General features: G+C 40.4%; 1 protein-coding gene across 15 annotated transcripts in view; it reads left to right on the top strand.

The window, feature by feature from the left end:
* LOC106608247 (mitogen-activated protein kinase kinase kinase kinase 3) overlaps positions 1 to 20,135 on the top strand; it is a 64,001-nt gene that overhangs the window by 13,078 nt on the left and 30,788 nt on the right. For all 15 annotated transcript variants that reach the window (XM_014206202.3, XM_082976552.1, XM_014206195.3 and 12 more), the window contains exon 2: positions 14,009 to 14,066. In XM_014206202.3, the coding sequence (XP_014061677.1) occupies positions 14,009 to 14,066 (58 nt within the window). The remainder of the gene's footprint in view (positions 1 to 14,008; positions 14,067 to 20,135) is intronic.

Below are 20,135 nucleotides of genomic sequence, written 5' to 3'. Positions count from 1 at the left end.
AAAGGGGTGGGAGATGAGGAAATGTTGGACGGGCAAGGAGGCATGGCTGAGTCAAATAGGAATCCTGATTTAATGAAGTGGTGATTAAAGAGCTCAGCCGTGTGCTTCTTGTCAGTAACAACCACATCATCAACTCTAAGGGACATGGGCAGCTGTGAGGAGGAGGGTTTATTTTCCAGGTCTTTAACTGTTTTCCAGAACTTATTGCGGTTAGACCCACAAAGAGAGAACTGCTCCTTAAAGTAATTAACTTTGGCCTTCCGGATAGCCTGAGTGCACTTATTTCTCAATTGCCTGATCAGCCTGAGTATGCGTGTGCCGAGCCTTTCGCCAAATGCAATTTTTGAGGTGGAGTAACTCTGCAAGATCACGATCGAACCAGGGGCTGAACCTGTTTTCTAATTCAAATTTTCTTTATGGGTGTTTTAACAATACCACTGAAAATATAAAAAAGAAGGTCCAAGCATCTTCGACAGAGGGGATCAAGCTGATTCTTTACCATTTTACAGAGGGCAGTTCATGAAGGAAGGCTTGCTCGTTAAAGTTTTTAGCAAGTGCCTAAGACAAATCAGGACAGGTCGTATCACTGAGCAGCCATTACGAACACAGGCTGTAAAACAGTGATCACTAAGGTCATTACAGAAAACCCCAGACTGATACCTATCAGGATTATTTGTGAGGATAACATTGAGGAGAGTAGCCTTTTCTGGGTGTTTGGAGTCATACCTTGTGGGATTCGTGATCATCTGAGAAGGATTTAGGGAGTCCCATTGCTTTAGGACTTGGTCAGGTGGTTTAAGCATGTCCCAGTTTAGTTCACCTAGCAGGACAAATTCAGACTTAGTGTAAGGGGCCAGGAGAGAGTTTAGGGCAGGTAGGGTACAGGCCGGTGCTGATGGAGGACGATAGCACCCAGAAACAGTCAACAAAGAGCTATTTGAAAGTTTAATGCTTAAACCCAGCAAATCATATTGTTTGGGGAAAGACTTGGTGGAGACAACCGAGCACTGAAGGTGATCCTTGGTAAAGACTGCCACTCCCCCACCTTTGGAAGATCTGTCTTGCCGAAAAAGGTTATAACCAGGAAGGTTAACATCAGTATTCAAAACACTCTTCCTTATCACGTCTCAGTAATGACCAACACATCTGGATTGGAGCTGTGAACCCACACTTTCAATTGATCCATTTTAGATAATAAGCTTCTAGTGTTAACATGCAGAAAACCCAGGCTTTTACGAGAGCAGAAATCAGTGAAGCAGATATCCGAGCACACGTCAGAATGGGGCTAGCAACTGTAGATGGACCAGGGTGTACATGCACATTTCCAGATATCATCAATAGTAATACAATCAAGGCACGGCATAGTACAGGGAAAGCTCATAGGACAGAGAGCTCTGCAGAGCTGATTTATGACATCTGAACGTGCATCAGATGGCAGCAAGATCATATTGTTCAGCAATTTCATCAGGTAACATGAATACAAAGACGGGGAGAGGTGGTTAGAATAGGATGGGAGGGCAAAAGTCTGTGTAACCAATAGAGAGTCAGAGTCCCGAGTGTGGGGAAAAATCAGTCTGTCCCACGGTTGGGTAAAGCAAGTTCATAGTCAACAAAGCTGCAGGAGTCATGAGGAAAATAGCAAAATGCACAAGAAAAATATAAAATATACAGTTGAAGTTGGAAGTTAACATACACCTTAGCCAAATACATTTAAACTCAGTTTTTCACAATTCCTGACAATTAATCCCAGTAAAAAATGCCCTGTCTTAGGTCAGTTAGGATCACCACTTTATTTTAAGAATGTGAAATTACAGAATAATAGTAGAGAGAATTATTTCAGCTTTTATTTCATCACATTCCCAGTGGGTCAGAAGTTTACATATACTAAATTAGTATTTGGTAGCATTGTCTATAAATTGTTTAACTTTGGCCAAATGTTTCGGGTAGCCTTCCACAAGCTTCCTACAATACAGATCTCTAGGTGGAATCCAAGCAGCAGTGCAGCAGGCAAAGGGAGTAGGTGTCACACCCACTTGGGAGAAGCTTTTATTTCTGGAGGCAGATTTCTTGTAGAAAATGCCAGTCTCTGAACAGCTTCAAGGCTTCTGGGTTTGGGTGGGGTAGCCTGCCATTTGTTGGTCTCAAAGGCTTCAACACCTCTCGCTTTACACTTCAGTGCTAATTGAAGTTGTATTTCTTTGTCCTAGCAAGCTTGGTAGCTTCCAGTCCTTATAAAGTAAAATATATCATTGTAATTAGTGCCTAATGAATTTATTTTTAATTGACTGATTTGCTTACATGAACTGTAACTCAGTAAAATCATTAATTGTTGCATGTTGCTTTTTCTATTTTTGTTCGATATAGTTAGGGATAGGCATTTGACTTTTTTTGACCAAGTACTCATTTTCTTCGATTATTCGAATGGTGAAAAAAAAAGTGGCACTGGAAAAGAGATGTGGCGCATTTATCTATATGGCAACAGTGAACAGCAATACCTAAATTATCGTAACCATTACAGATAACGAATCCTAATTGCCTCATATTCAGTCAATAAAAAAAGGTGCCATTTAAGATGAATTAATTGAAACTAATATCAACAGGTGTGTTTGATCAGGTATGATTGTTGTTGTGGTAAGTATTGTTGGAGCTATGACATATCCAGTATATTGTGGAACTGATCAGGTGTGATTGTTGTTGTTGTGGTAAGTATTGTTGGCGCTATGACATATCCAGTATATCGTGGAACTCAATCTTCTAAAGGGTAGTAACCTCAGCAGTGTGGCGCTTGCTTGTAGAAGCCTGTGGCTGTGCAATGGCATAGCCTTGTGTTGTTAATTTAGCAGACACGACGTTCTTAGTTCCCAAGCCATTATCACAGCCAAGACACCTATTTTATAGTAAAAAAGACAATGTAATAGTGTCAATGATTTGCGCCTGGAACAGTTAGTCTAAAATAGGTATTTAATTTGAAACGGGGCTCAATTTGGCAAGTTGAAAGACACCTTTTTCAAGGTTACAAATCTGTCTTTTCGATGTACAGGTGTTTGATTTAGTTTGTCTTTATCAAACTAATGCTTTTGCATATTTTCAGCGTGGAACCTGTATGTTTAGGGAGGTAATAGTCTAGCCTAACCAATTCTAAATGTCGCTTGCAGTTCGCAAAGTACTGTAGGGTCGTCACTAATGTTAGTTACCTCAGCCACAAAGTCATAAACCCTGCCTGTTTAAAAAATGTTGCTTCTTAAATTTTGATTTAAAACCTTTAACCACACTGTTAACCTTATGCCTAACCTTACATTAAGACCAAAAAGCAAATGTTTGTTTTCATGAATTTTTACGATATAACCAATTGTTACTTTATGGCTGTGGTAACTAGGTTTTTATAAAACTTGAAAAGGAGAGTCGCATACTCAAGGAGCTCACTGTCCCTTATGAAGACAGCTTGTCTGTTGAAACGATGGTTATTCAATTATTGCATCTGAGCTCCTAGAGTGTGCGGCTCTCCTTGAGCTGAACTGTGCTGCTTGCTTTCTTTTTTGTGTCCCGCAAATGCACACGTACAAATTGAACAGTCAAAGCAAATTTAACTTAGTCTTCAAGACCAATTTTAGACTAAATATTTTTCAAATACTGAAACGATGATATCTGGTTAAAGGTCGTGTTTTGACGTCAGTTCGAGTACTTGATTACTCATACCCATCCTTACAAGTAGTGTGTATCTGATGCTTGGAGTATTGATTTTTCATCTTATATACAGTATTCCCTGTGAATCTGGGGGATGTTTTTTTTCGTTCAGAGAAATTAGCCATTTCAAGTTGCTTGCATTATTTACCATGAATGAGTGTGGAAGTATCAGGTTTTGCCCACAAATGCCTCTGTTCCTGCAACACCCTTTTATCCATGTTGCTTGTCTCTTGTGTTTTACATAATGGATCATAACATTTTCTTTGAACATTTGCTCATGATAAAATAAATGATGTGTTTATCCTCACAAGTCAAGCCAGTCCTCCATGAAAGCAATTCACTTTGTCTAATTCTTCAACCTAATTCTCTTTGAATAGTCCAACAAATGATTGCTCTGAGGGCTATCCCTATAGTGCAATTATCATATGAATTCCACAGACTACAGTAACATATCAGCCAGGTCTGAGTTCATGTAAAATATAATACAGCTATAAGATCTAGCATAGGCTTCTTATCTATGTTCTTCAACATGAACTAGTCAGCCTCCCGAGTGGCGCAGTGGTCTAAGGCACTGCATCGCAGTGCTAGCTGTGCCACTAGAGATTCTGGGTTCGAGTCCAGGCTCTGTCGCAGCCGACCGCGACCGGGAGACCCATGGGGCGGTGCACAATTGGCCCAGCGTCGCCCGGGTTAGGGGAGGGTTTGGCCGGCAGGGATGTTCTTGTCGTGCACTAGCGACTCCTGTGGCGGGCTGGGCGCAGTGCACGCTGACACGGTTGCCAGGTGTACGGTGTTTCCTCCGATACATTGGTGCGGCTGGCTTCCGGGTTAAGTGGGCATTGTGTCAAGAAGCAGTGCAGTTGGGTTGTGTTTCGGAGGACGCGCGGGTCTCAACCTTCGCCTCTCCTGAGTCCGTAAGGGAGTTGCAGCAACGAGATGACTGTAACTACCAATTGGATACCAAGAAATTGGGGGCAAAAAGGGGTGAAAAAGATCATATGATATAAATAAATAAAATTCAACAGTAGCTAAATGTCCTGTTCTGATTAATATCAGTGTGGGAAGTTGGTTGAATCGAGGCATCAGTGCAGTGACAAAATGGAGATGCAATTAACTGCATACATTTTTTTAATGCTGTAAATGTAACGCGTTAACTTTGACAGCCCTAAAAATAATTCCGTTACAAACCATTGCATGGCATTCATGTTTTTCAATAAAATGATTAGGAAATATCTTTATACGTAGTGTGTTTAGTGACATTTCCCATTAAAGCCAAACCATTACCATTGCAAAACATTATACATTGTTTAGGACTTTTAGCATTTTGAAGACATTTTACAGACCATAACATTGAATGCATTAGAGCTGCAGTATGGTTTGCTTGTTCACCAGGAATGGTCTTACTAATCCAGGCCATTTGTTTTAAGGGCGTAAACCACGCAACATCTGGGCTGTTTCCTGGACACAGATTAAGCCTAAGAGAAGGACAAACTGAATTGCTTTCATGGAGGTCTGACTTGAATTGTGAGGATAACCACACAATTTATTTAATCATGAGTAAGATCTATTGGTTTTTCTACCCAAAGTTGCAAAGAAAATGTTGTGATCCATTTAATACACACAAGAGACGAGGAAAATTGATAAAATGGTGTTGCAGGAACAGCGGCATCTAGTGGAACATTTTCCTCATGTCTTGTTAAGAAAAATTATGGTCCAGATCGGATGTTCGAGAAAATTATATGAGTCTTTTGGGGTGGCAGGTAGCCTAGTGTTTAGACCGTTGGGCCAGTAACCGAAAGGTTGCTGGATTGAATCCCCGAGCTGACAAGGTAAAAATCTGTCGTTCTGCCCCTGAACAAGGCAGTTAACCCCCTGTTCCTAGGCCGTCATTGTAAATAAGAATTTGTTCTTAACTGACTTGCCTAGTTAAATAACTTTTTTGAAATAAAAATTGTAAATTTGGGTGCAACTATTAGCATTTCCTAGATCAAATTATATTCAAACAAAATAAAGTTTCAGGAATGCTAATCTGAGATGGTGCGTGTCACCCTTTTTCTTTTTGAGGTGGAATGACCCTCATGCCTCATGCTGGTTCATAAAAAAGTGCAGCTCAGTCTTTAGCAGTGACTATGTAACTTGCTTTCCTGTAATTAGTCCAGTGATCAGTATTCCTGGATGCTCATGCTGTTTTCTCTCCTCTGGTGCTGGGAGCATGCATAGGATATGTAAATGCTGCCCCCCAGTGATAGTGGTAGCTGAACTCTGACCTTGCGATTGACTTGCTCAGTGCTCCTATGATGTGTTAGCAGAGGGCTGATTTACTACCCAGTGTGTGTGATGATTGAGAAGACTTGATCTAGATATTGCAGCACAGGGCTGGGCTACTGGAGCTACCCTGAGTATATGTACAGCATCAAAGGATCACCTTCCACGAGGGAAGGAGAACGAGACTGGTGGAAGGAAAGATTTAAAATAATTGAGCTTAGCTAGCTTGAGTGATGATGACAGGGGGCTCAGTAAGGCTCAACACTGTTGTGCAACGTTCAGATATATTATGTAGAATAGTCTACATCAAAGGAATCAGCTCTACTCATTACAGTTATAGCTGCAGCGTTCAGTATGTGGCACCCTCCAGAACGTGACCTTGATGTTGAACAGACATCAACAATCAGTGTGTCATAGAGATGGCGGGGTGGGCTATGAAATGATGCATTGTCAGACCAGAAGACTAAAGAGATATTGGATGTATATTACAGGGTTGATAAGATTCTCCTCCTTCCTCCAAACAGTTCCTAAATTAACTCCTAATCTATTGTTTGTGTCCAGTCTTAACTGCATTAGGCCTAAACCAGAATGGGTGAAGGGGGGGAATAATCCATTTTTCTCATCAAACTTTTGCAAGATTTGAATCAACTCTCTACAGACAGAGAAGCCTGACTAAGTGGGGTTTGAAAAGACTTTGACACAGAGTGAGTCATCTTGCCTACTCTGGTGTGCTGTGTTGAGTTAGAACCATAGTCAAAGGGAGTGTTTGGAGTGGCTTAGACATTTGACGTAAGGGGATGAGTTCAAATCACTCACCATAACCAGGTTTCCAGCCAACCTTATGCAATCAAAGTACGTCGGATGAAAATTGCCACGACATGCCTGATGGAAACAGCTAGTTTGTATGTAAACGTTCCAAATGTTGACAAAACTAAATGCCTTAGACACGGTTGGATCTTTTGTCTGTAAAATAAGTTATGCGAGAAATGGCTGTGGAAACGCCTTTTTTAATGCGCAAATATTGATATAATAACCATCTAGGGGTGACGGTAATTGAATAACCGTATAACTGACGGTTAAGGATGAAGACCGTCATGAAAATAAAATAACTGTCAAACATTTTATAGGCCAACATTTTTTAGGATTGTAGATAAACTTGACCTAATAGCATGAGTGATTAAACTAATAAGCTATTGTTTTGCTAACTTTGTCTATTAAACTGTCTACATCTCTTCCTCTTTCCAACTGTCCTTTTGATGCTCGAGCAGCTAAACCGTTAGATGTACAGGGGTGTGGAGCGCTATAGGCTATGTCACTTCAGTGAAAAAAATGATGTATGGACTTTGTTTTATACAATGCACATTTTTATTGCTTGCTCATAAATAAATCGGTCTTCAAAAAAAGGTTTGTGTCTGACTTAATTAATTATTCAACAGCAGTCAACCAGGTTGTTCTGGCAATGAGTTCTATAATGTGCTATTGTTGTGTCAAATGGACAATGCACAAATCCTCGCCGGCATGGCATAATTTGATACAGAATCTTTTCTTAATTTATAGACTAATCAACTCTAATCAGGTCCTGGCCGATATGGCGCCCAAGGTGAGACAAATAAAATGTCCGCCCTCCTATCCACGCAATTGTATTTATTTATTTCACCTTTATTTAATCCGGTAGGCCAGTTGAGAACAAGTTCTCATTTACAACTGCAACCTGAATAGGATTGTGGCATAGGCTAAAGTGTCGTGCCGCAATGCACTTTAATGAATGCCCATGTGGTAGCCTACTGTTTCTAAAACAGGCAATTTACAGTTAACCCCTGTCATTTGGTTACATTAATTCCTGTTAATGCATGTGTTAATTACAGTAATTTACCATTCTAATTCCCGCAGTGGAAATGTAGAGTTCACACCTTGCTACACTTGTGAGAAACAAGTTTTGATTTGTTTCATGTCATTTCTGCACTCCATATGAACAATGAGCATGTGTCTGGTTTCTCTGTCCTGTTGATGGAGCGCTTGCCCCTGAACACGCATAGAAGTACCTGGCCTGCTTCTCACGAATATCAAATGTAGGAAAGTGCCCAGCAGGGCTTCTCAGTATTTTTTTTTTCCTCAGCCCAGAGAGGAAAGTTTTTGTCCTCAGGCCTGGAGGGAAGCCAAAGTCATTCCGCTACCCTAGAGTGGTAAAGCGGCCTTAACTGGTTCTAACAGCAGACCTATCAGCTTGCTGCCAGCTCTAAGCAAACTGTTGGAAAAAATGGTGTTTGGCCAAATACAATGCTATTTCTCTGTAAAACAATTAAGACTTTCAGCATGCTTTTAGAGAAGGGCGCTCAATGTGTATTGCACTGACTGAAATTGATAATGAGCTATGCAGCCTTTGATATTATTGACCATAACCTGCTTGTTGAGAGAACTTGTGTTATGGCTTTTCAACCTCAGCTCTGAATCCATGATATGGCAATCTAATATAACTCAGAGGGTTTTCTTTAATGGAAGCTCCTCTAATGTCAAACACGTAAAGTGTGGTGTACCGCAGGACAGCTCTCTAGGACCTCTTTTCTATTTTTGCCAATGACTTGCCACTGGCATTAAACAAAGCATGTGTGTCCATGTATGCTGATGATTCAACCATGTACGTATTAGCAACCACAGCTAATGTAGTCACTGAAACCCTTAACAAAGAGTCTCAGTCAGTTTTGGAATGGGTGGCCAGTAATAAACTGGTCCTGAACATCTCTAAATCTAGGAGCATTGTATTTGGTACAAATCATTCACTAAGTTCTAGACCTCTGCTGAATCTGGTAATAAATGGTGTTGCTGTTGAACAAGTTGAGGAGACTACATTACTTGGTGTTACCTTCGATTTGTAAACTGTCACGGTCAAAACATATACAGTGCATTTGGAAAATATTCAGACTCCTTGACTTTTTCCATATTTTGTTACGTTACAGCCTTATTCTGAAATTGATTAAATAAAAAATAATCCTCTGCAATCTACACACAATACCCCATAATGACAAAGCAAAAACAGTTTGGACACTTTACTCAGTACTTTGTTGAAGCACCTTTGGCAGCGATTACAGCTTTGAGTATTCTTGGTTATGACACTACAAGCTTGACACACCTGTATTTGGGGGGTTTCTCCCATTTCTTCTCTGCAGATCCTCTCAAGCTCTGTCCGGTTGGATGGGGAGCGTCGCTGCACAGCTATTTTCAGGTCTCTCCAGAGATGTTTGATCAGGTTCAAGTCCGGGCTCTGGCTGGGCCACTCAAGGACATTCAGAGACGTGTCCCGAAGCCACTCCTGTGTTGTCTTGGCTGTGTGCTTACGGTCTTTGCCCGGTTGAAAACTGAACCTTTGACTCTAGTCTGAGGTCCTGAGCGCTCTAGAGCAGGTTTTCATCAATTCTCTCTGTACTTTACTCTGTCCATCTTTCTCTCCATCCTGACTTGTCTGCCATTGCCTGCTGCTGAAAAACATTTTCACAGCATGATGCTGCCACCACCATGCTTCACCGTAGGGATGGTGCCAGGTTTCCTCCAGGCCAAGGAGTTCAATCTTGGTTTCAGCAGACCAGAGAATCTTGTTTCTCATGGTCTGAGAGTCTTTAGGTGCCTTTTGGCAAACTCCAAGCGGGCTGTCATGTGCCTTTTACTCAGGAGTGGCTTTTGTCTGGCCACTCCACGATAAAAGCCTGATTGGTGGAGTGCTGCAGAGATGGGAGAACCTTCCAGAAGGACAACCATCTCCACAGAGGAACTCTGGACCCATTGGGTTCTTAGTCATCTCCCTGACCAAGGCCCTTCTCCCCTGATTGCTCAGTTTGGCTGGGCGGGCAGCTCTAGGAAGAGTCTTGGTGGTTCCAAACTGCTTCAGTTTAAGAATGATTGAGGCCACTGTGTTCTTGGGGACTTTCAATGCTGCAGAAATGTTTTGGTACCCTTCCCGAGAACTGTGCCTCGATGCAATCCTGTCTTGGAGCTCTACGGACAATTCCTTCGACCTCATGGCTTGGTTTTGCTCTGACATGCACTGTCTATTGTGTGACCTTATAAAGACAGGTGACGTGCCTTTCCAAATATTGTCCAGTCATTAAATTCACCACGGGGGGACTCCAAGTTGAAAAACCTCTCAAGGATGATCAATGGAAACAGGATCCACCGGAGCTCATTTTTGAGTCTCATAGCAAATGGTCTGAATACTTATGTAAATAAGGTATTTCTATTCTTTACTTATTCTTTCTTAAACACCTGTTTCCATGTTGTTATTGTGTGTAGATTGCTGAGGCTTTTTTGTTTTTAATCCATTTTAGAATACACTGTTACGTAACAAAATGTGGAAAAAGGCAAGGGGTCTGAATACTTTCCGAAGTTACTGTATCTTAAGTTCCTCCAGTTTTTTTAGTTTTTCCTCTAACTTATTCTGTGCCTCCTATGGTAGTTTTTATTGCCATCTGTACGGTTAGTCCCTCTATTTCCTTTGTTAATATGAACTCTTGACCTAAATTGCTTTTGTTTTACAAATGAGTATTGAATAAAGGCACATTTAAAAATGTTCCATACAATAAACGGATTTGCTGTACCTATGTTATGTTGGAGAAAGTCAGTTATAAATTATTCTGTGCTGGTTAAAAACAACTTGTTATCCAATAGGCTTTGATTACATTTCTATTATCCTCGCCCAAGTGGAAATTCTGTAAGAGTAATTAGTTGGCTGTCATTGTAAATAAGAATTTGTTCTTAACTGACTTGCCAAGTTAAATAAAATAAATGTAAAGTACCTGTCAAAAGTTTGGACCCACCTACTCATTCAATGGTTTTTCTTTATTTTTATTATTATCTACATTGTGGAATAATAGTTTTTATGTCTTCACTATGAAATAACACACATGAGATCATGTAGTAACCAAAAAAGTGTTAAATAAATCTAAATATATTTTACATTCTTTAAAGTAGCCACCCTTTGCCTTGCTGATAGCCTTGCACACTCTTGGCATTCTCTCAACCAGCTTCATGAGGAATGATTTTTCCTACATTCTTGAAGGATGTATGCATATGCTGAACACTTGTTGGCTGCTTTTCCTTCACTCTGTGGTCCAACTCATCCCAAACCATCTCAATTGGGTTGAGGTTGGGTGATTGTGGAGGCCAGGTCATCTGATGCAGCACTCCATCACTGTCCTTAGTCAAATAGCCCTTGCACAGCCTGGAGGTGTGTTGTCATTGTCCGGTTGAAAAACAAATGATAGTCCCACTAAGCACAAACTAGATGGGATGGCATATCATTGCAGAATGCTGAGGTAGCCATGCTGGTTGTGTACCTTGAGTTCTAAATAAATCACAGACGGTGTCACCAGCAAAGCACCCCCACTCTATCACACCACCACGTCCATGCTTCACGGTGGGAACCACACATGCGGAGATCATCCGTTCACCTACTCTGCGTCTCAAAGACAGTGATTGAAAACAAAAATCTCAAATTTGGACTCCTCAGACCAAAGGACAGATTTCCACCGGTCTAATAATGTTCATTGCTCATGTTTTTTGGCCCAAGCAAATCTCTTCTTATTATTGGTGTCCTTTAGTAGTGGTTTCTTTGCAGCAATTCGAACATGAAGGCCTGATTCACAGTCTCCTCTGAACAGTTGATGATGAGATGTGTCTATTACTTGAACTCTGTGAAGCATTTATTTAGGCTGCGATTTCTGAGGCTGGTAACTCTAATAAACTTATCTTCTGCAGCAGAGGTAACTCTGGGTCTTCCTTTCCTGTGGCGGTCCTCATGAGAGCCAGTTTCATCAGGATTTTGCGACTGCACTTGAGGAATCGTTCAAAGTTCTTGAAATTTTGGGGTTTGACTGACCTTAATGTCTTAAAGTAATGATTGACTGTGGTTTCTCTTTGCTTATTTGAGCTGTTCTTGCCATAATATGAATAGTTATTCTACAATGTAGAAAATAGTAAAAATAAAGAAAAACCCTGGAATGAGTAGGTGTCAGCTTTTGACTGGTACTGTATATGCCAATGATTTTGACTGAGTCACTTTGTTTTTATAAGAAACATTGTTCTGGAAATTTCTAAATTGTTTGAATAGTCAACATACACACAACACTGACACACACTCACTCTACCAGACATGCCACCATGGGTCTTTTCACTTTCACAGTCCCCAGTTCCAGAACAATTAGGATCCCCCCGGCTAATGGGGATCCTAATGAATAAAATAAAAAAATCACACAGTAAGTCAACAAAGTCACTTTGTTTTCTTCCATTCAAATTATAATAATCCTCAGTATTTGAAAAATCTTTCCAACACTCGCCCCTCGATAATCAGCGTCGCTGATAAATAGGCTATGGAGAAGTTGTGTTCATCTTTTTTACTATAGCATAGCTGTCACCTTCATACTTCCCTTGTCAATTCATTATAGCTTACTTTCGGAAAGCCTAAGGTAGGCCTAGGTTTTTTTTAAATACGTTTTAAGGAAAGGATAAATTAGTTTTTTTTGTCTGACGCTGGTGGCTTTGATTGACAGGTGCTTTTACGGGAGTGAGCTTGAGTTCGCTGACTCTCTCTCTAGGCCTCTGTCCATTCAGAAAGTTTCCTAAATTAGCCTGTCTGGACTCCATATTTTTTCAATAAGAATCAAACGCTCCTGTCATGATTTTAATCTTGTAAAAGGCCTATTTTTAGTAGCTTAGGCAAAACTATTTATCTATCTTTGAAGGACATATGCCACTGCCATCGAATGACCGCAACAGCAGGGTTTGCGATATGCAAATATTTCAGGAAAAGTGGGAGAAAACCCCATCAGACTTTGTTTAAATGGTTTGTGTGTCAAAATAGGAAATGTATTTAAAAAATGTTAGATGCAGAAAAGCCAACAGACAAGGATAAGTTACGAAATATATCTTCATTTTGATGCGACATCCTCTCTAATTAATATTCATAAGTAATAACCTGAATAAACAAGTCTACAAACAATTGTGACACCCCCCCAGTAATCTTGGAGTCACATGATGATATTGTGTGGTCCTTCACTACGACTCAGGAAAGTATGCCCTTTATTAGACTAGAATAAATATTGAGGGTCTTATTCTGGTGACATGATAATCTATGCTTGGCTGCCGTTTTGACACATTTTTTAACAATCTTGCGTTTTGTCCATAATAATCTCATCATGTAGGCTATACCCTCACTGTAACTGCAAGCTGTTGGCTAGAGCGCACGTCCCAAGACCATAATGGGAAATGCGATGGAAACCCATTGAACTATTTATTTTATTCGAATCATGGGAATTTAACCTCATATTATTGTATGTGCCCTACGTCATCACCGCACAGCCTTTCATTTGCAACAAGTCAATTTGATGGAAACACTTCTCTGGTTGGGAAATGTGCATATTATTTCAATTTAAATTTTAGAATACTCGCATGAAAAATCTGTCACCAGTTGGATAGAAACCTAGCTCATGTTAGATTTTTCTGAGGCATAAAAATTGACTTTCAGTCAAGGAATGCCAATGTTTTCAGTCTGTTTCCATCCCTGTTTGGGTTTGTTTTTCATTTAGGTTGTGTGATTTGTGCAATAACTGTAACACATTGTCACAGTCTGTTTAGAACACAATAAGCTTCTGTTTGAATTGAGGACTGCTAACTGATTAAGTGTTGTAATGTCTATGAGCTTATTTGCTGTTCAAAGGTGAATCATCCATCTTCAGTAATATCCATGTTCAAACATTTTTTTTTATGAATGTTTACTTGTCTCTTGAACTCACATCTCTTTGCATAGATTCTGGCATAAGCTACAATAATATATTATTCTATTATCATACAATACTTTGGATACATGTGCTTGTGTTAGCCTGCAAGGCCAGTTGGCAGGTAAGAAATGTTATCCTACAGTAGCAGCCTACTTACTGATCGAGCCTTCACTTTCTCAGGCTTAAAAACAGTGTTGGTCTGACAGAGGCCAGTCCTCTCTAAAGCCCACTGTTACCCCTTACTGACAGCTGGCTAATAAATGTTCTCCTTTTTTTTTGTCTCATCTGTTCTCCAGGCCCGTAATGTCAACACTGGGGAGTTGGCTGCCATTAAAGTCATTAAGCTGGAACCTGGTAAGCCCTCTTCTCTCTCTGCCATGTGTCATCATCACTAACATTTCCCTCTCCCGACTTCTAATTTCTTCCCCTTTGTCTCTTTTTCCTTCCTTCTCTTTTCTCTCGTCTCTTATCCCGGTCTGTCATCCACTGTTACCCGGGTTTTCACCAGTCTTTTACAAACCCATTTACAGTCGGCCATCTCGTCACCTTCTGTTGCAGAGGCATAACCAATTGGTTATTTTGTTAATCTCACCAGCAGCTGAATTGTAATTATCCCTTAGAAAGACAAGGTCTTGTCTTAGTTGAAGTCTAATGTATGCATTTTATGGTTTTCGACCAGATGTTGGTTCACAGTACACTGAATTAATGATTAAATGGAACTTTAAACATTTATTTGATGTTTTTGCTTGTACTTTATGAGCATTGTCATTTGAACATCTCTCCTCTAGTGTTGATTTTTCTGCCTATATTGAATTATTGAGTGACATATTCAAAGCCCTTTAATGGAAGTGTATCGTGGCCGGTACATTCCGATCAGTTTCCCAAGTCTACAGCACAGCTCGAGGGCCAAGGGAAATATCATGCAGCATGTGCAAACTCACACGCAGTGTCCCAGTTTCCGCTTCCTCCTTCATAGAAAGGTCTATCTATCTTTTTTTTGTTTACATTCCTCCCACACAGAAAGCTTGTTGAGTTCATTTTTGTTGAGCACATGAATCTTCATTCTTGCATCACAAAGAGGATGAGGCTAAGTTTACAAGATAACATCCTGATCTCAGTTTTTCAGTTCAAGTGGACTAAATCCCCTCTGAGTATTTTGATGGCGTGATCCTCTTAAGAGATGCATCTGTAGAGAAGTGAGGGAGTAGCCCTGTCTGTCTACTATACCAAGATGTTTTTTAGACTCACTATTGCCTGTATGTGGGCCTTGTCCCTTGATGTGCATCTAACTTGACGAAAGATGTTCACATCTTTTGAGATTTCTATTTTGAATATAGTCTAGCTTTTAAGTTGCTATGAATTTCATCTGAAGGAAAGAATGAGTTTTGCCACCTAATCTCTCTGTTACAGGCCTAATAGTTAAAGATGAAACATTAAGAGAGATGAGGAATTGGAATGCACCCAAGGTATGCTTGGTACCAGATAAGACATAGGGAACACATGGTATGCTTCCCAGATTGCTTTAATTGGCAGTGAAATACATTTTTAAAGGCTGCCACATGGAGAACGCTAGTCTGTGTCCATTTTTAATGGTACTTTTTTAAGAGGGGTCAAAAGAAGCCAGGAGCTGTGGCTGATGTGACGCGCTCACGCTGGGAGCTATTACAGTGATGCCCTGGTGGAGTCAGGCTTGTCTCAGCTGATTGATAGGGACAGCTCAGTAGCAGGCCTGCAGATTGCATTAGTGCCGTGTTGAATATACTCGCTATACACACACACACACACACACACACACACACACACACACACACACACACACACACACACACAAACTCTCCCTTCTGCACACTCTGCATCATTGCTTCCCACCTGAGGAGACTGTGCAGTCACATACAGTTTGTGCAGGTAGACTGACCACCACATAGGTTCACATCTCCTTTTAGAACCTACTTGGAAACCCCTGCTCACCTGCCCCTGAAAACCGGTTGGAGAATATCTTATTGCTGACTGTATTGGAGTGCAGTATGTGTAGTTGTCATGCCCAGCTGAAACCCTAGAGCCATGACCTAAATGTGGGGAAAGAGCTGACGGCCAGTGGTTTTCAATAGCATTATGTTTGATATCTTAGCCTAGCATTGCATACTGTCTAGATGTTGATTTTGTACATCCACACCAGACGCCATCAGGATACCAGGTTGAAATATCAAAACGAACTCTGAACCAACTATATTCATTTTGGGACAGGTCGAAACACATGAAACATTAATGGACATTTAGCTTGCTGTTGCTAGCTAATTTGTCCTGTGATATAAACATTGGGTTGTTATTTTACTGTTTTATTGTGTATGCATAGTCACTTCACCCCTACCTACATGTACAAATTATTGTTATTTTATTGTTACTTTTTATAATTTTTATTTAGTAAATATTTTCTTAACTCTTCTTGAACTGCGCTGTTGGTTGAGGGCGTGTAAGTAAGCATTTCACAGTAAGGTCTACACTTGTATTCGGCGCTTGTGACAGTTTGATTTGATTTACCTGAAATGCACTTTTTTTTCTGGATCTTTGTAGAATTTTGACCCATTTTGAGTCACACAAAATCGTGTGTTCTCTAAATGCAATTAATTGGACATGATTTGGAAAGGCAAACACCTGTCTACATAAGGTCCCACTGTTGACAGTACATGTCAGAGCAAAAACCAAGCCATGAGGACGATGGAATTGTCTGTAGAGCTCCGAGACAGGATTGTGTCGAGGCACATATCTGAGGAAGGGTACCAAAAAATGTCTGCAGCATGGAAGGTCCCCAAGAACACAGTGGCCTCCATCATTCTTAAATGGAAGAAGTTTGAGACCACAAAGACTCTTCCTTTTGGGGTTCAATTTTTTAACTACCCCCCCCCCCCCCTTCCTTTATTATTATTAATAATAATATGCATAACACTAGATTTTTGTCAGTGTTTATTATGATTTTTTGTGACAAAAAAATGTAAATATGAGGTCAAGTCTCAGCAGAGCCCCTAGTCCAATGGGTATATCCTCTGGCGTTTTGCTGTTAATGTGTTGTTGTCCGTATCCAAAGCCAGAATGATTTAGCAGTGCATGGTGAATGAACAGGTTTCATATTATATTCATCAGAGGTGTAGGGAGGGTGAAGTCTGTGAATGAATAAAAAATGTTTTGTAATTTATACAGATTAACAAAACATGCACACGACAGTATTCATAACTTGTTTTTTGTGGTGAATGTGAATGAAAAAAACTGTTTTGATGGTTTTCATACACATACCTTGTCCATAATGTACAGGCCTATGGGATATTTATTGAAGAGGTAAGGGAGGAGGATGGTAACTGTGATCTACATAACATACCAATACCAATTCATATACCTTAGTATGCGTCCTCATCTGTATACCTGCAGACACAGAAACAAAAGTGAGCAGTTCAGTCATCTGCACCCAATACAGCTAGCCTTCAACATACTCTTATAGCCTACATATTCTTTCCTCTTTGTTGATTGATATCCATTGAATTGTCAATTTTCTGTTTTAGAAAGATTTGCACAAAATATGAAAAGATAGATGGTATCATCATAAAACAATATCAATTTATATCATACAGGGGACACACTTTACCTTAAACTTGTTAGGGATATAGGGGGCAGTATTTGGAATTTTGGATGACTGAAGTGTCCAAAGTAAACTGCCTGTTACTCAGGCCCAGAAGCTAGGATATGCATATGCATGGTAGTATTGGATAGAAAACACTCTAAAGTTTCTAAAATTGTTAAAATTATGTCTGTGAGTATAGCAGAACTGATTTGGCAGGCGAAAACCCGAGGACCAATTTTTTTTCTGTTGACCTGCCAGCCAATTCCAAGTTTAAGCTATTGAAACCAAAGATTTCCGCCTTACCTTAAAGTGATAAACTGAAATGTTTTAAATGTTTCAGTTAAGTGCCTGCACCTGCTGTCCTTTTCAAATTCAGGTCCAAATGTTTCATTTGGGAAGTTAGGTTCCTGCAAGGTCCTCCACTAACTAAGGAGGTTCCTCGATGAACACCTATGGAGTTCTTGGAAGAACCTTTTGGGGGCAATTTTCAGTGCCAAGAACCCTAAGGTTGTTAAAAAACTTTGAGGGTCTTAGAACCCTTGTTGAACCCCTAATTTTTAGAGTGTACGTGTACATTTAATTTGCACCACGAGTGGTATGGTCAGCTTGTTAGCCTAAACTGTGTTAAACTCTTTGAGGCTGTATATTACACCTCATTTACTTTCTCCTACACAGAGACACAATGTTGGTGTTGTCTTAATGTTTTAGCCACACATTGAGCGTTGAGGGGAACGATCTAACTGTGGTTTGTTGTTATTCTTCTCTCTCTGTGTTGTCACCAGGCTAGCTGTCAGGCTGATCGTCCTGTAAAAAGGCCATTGCGGATGCATACTCCATGGAAATGTAGTTGTCACAGTCGGAGGATTATGTTATTCTTCACTGGCGCTATAACTTTATTTTTAGTTTTCTCTTAAGGGTGTTCGAGAATGTACTCCCATTCTTTCCAGTGTCTCTGTTCCCTCGTGTGTGTGTGTGTGTGTGTGTGTGCACGTTTTCAAATGTCTGTGCTTCTAAGTAGGTTTGTCACAATGTGGGTGTATGTTTGGTGTGTGTGTTACCCTCACCCTGTATTTCTATAATGGGATGACTACAGCACAAGCTTATGGAGTTTGGCTTCAGGAGATATGGAAATGTCATACTTCAGACTTGTGCTTTTTCTTACATGCTTCAAGGTTTATTCTCAAGCTTCCCTTCTGTTGACATCTGAGTTGCTTAGCTTTGAGAAAAGGTCTTTAGCTTTGATGACTTCAGACAGTTCTCGAACAGTAAGCTGGAATAAGCAGCTGAAATGGGGTGTTTTTCTCATCCATCCACGTTTACGTATGCAAATCCTTACGTCTCACTGCCCCAACAAACACCTCTGCCATACATTTTATTTAGAAGAAAGTTAGACTTTTTGTTTTGAATACTTTGTCAGGGGGCAGGCTGTGTGTTACCTAAGGTTCTTCTACCTGCAGACGCATTCTGCAGTGAAACTGCTAATGGTATCAGACTGATTAAACATAAGAGTCCCTACCGGAACCACCAGGGTGGTCTGTATGTTTGGACTGGACCACCCTTGAATAACAAACTAGTGTGTGATGCAGATATATTTTAAATCCTGACAGTGAATAGGCTACTATGGATTATAGGTGAATTCAGTACTATACGGGCCACAGGGTCGTTCCATGTCATTTCAGCAAGCCATGACACACACGCCATCCGATTTGTTCTGCAATAATTTCTGTGGTTCGAAACAGGTAAGATTCCTGCAACATTGTTTTGTTCAAATATAAGCTAATTGATTGCACTCATTCAACATTTTAATTTATAGTATTCATAGAATATTGAATAAATATAGTGCATAACATCTGATTAGGACCAATTTCTTTCTTACAATGAGTAACACATGAGGAATCCAAAGAAATGTACAAAAGCCACCAACGGACCCCCCCCCCCCCCCATTACATTCTAGGTTCTCTCTGTCTGACAAGTAGTGTGAAACTGAGTATTGTTTATTCATCCTATGTAATGTGTTCTCAGTGAATTTAGTGGGGTTTTTTCTTTCTTTTTTTCTTCAGAGAAATGTGTAATTGAAGTTGTTACATCCTGATATTACCAGGTTCTGACCACAAGGTGGTGCTGTTCCTGCTATTTGGTAAGGTATGACAGCAACCCGTTCTTTCGTTTTGTTTACCTGGCCATTGTTTTTAAATGCATTTGTGGCATAAATCCAATGCAAGTCAATGGTACCTATTTGCATTTTACACTGCATATCCAAATCATCTATAAGTAACATTGAGTTACACAATCAATTTTTAGATACTTATGGGTGATTTGGACATAAAGTGTGAAAAGGCTAACATAGGTATCATAACTAAAGCATGGGTTGCTGTCATACCTTCTCCATAGACTGCTTACAGGGTAAGGAAATCAATATGTAATTTGAGTGAACTATTCCTTTAACATTGCTGAAACCAGCACCGCAGTCAGAACCTGGTAATATCAGGCGGCCCAAAAGGTCTGTGCTCAGCCCTCTCCTGTACTCCCTGTTAACCCATCAACTGAATCATCAAGTTCGCTGACGACACAACAGTGGTAGGCCTGATTACCAATAACGACAAGAGCATTCTGTTTGGCTGTATCAACCCCTGATATGGCAATTACACCACCCGCAAAGGCAGGGGTCTCCAGAGAGTGGTGCGGTCAGCCCAACTCATCACACTGCCTGCCCTCCAGGACATCTACAGCACCCGGTGTCACAGGATGACCAAGAAGACCATCCAAGACCTCATCCACCCGAGCCACGGGCTGCCATCTAAAAGGTGTAGACC

This window comes from Salmo salar, chromosome 01, assembly GCF_965601325.2.
Source record: "Salmo salar chromosome 01, fSalSal1, whole genome shotgun sequence".
Classification (NCBI taxonomy): Eukaryota; Metazoa; Chordata; class Actinopteri; order Salmoniformes; family Salmonidae; genus Salmo; species Salmo salar.
Note: the sequence above shows the minus strand (reverse complement) of the source record. Positions and strands in the feature narration are given on the sequence as shown.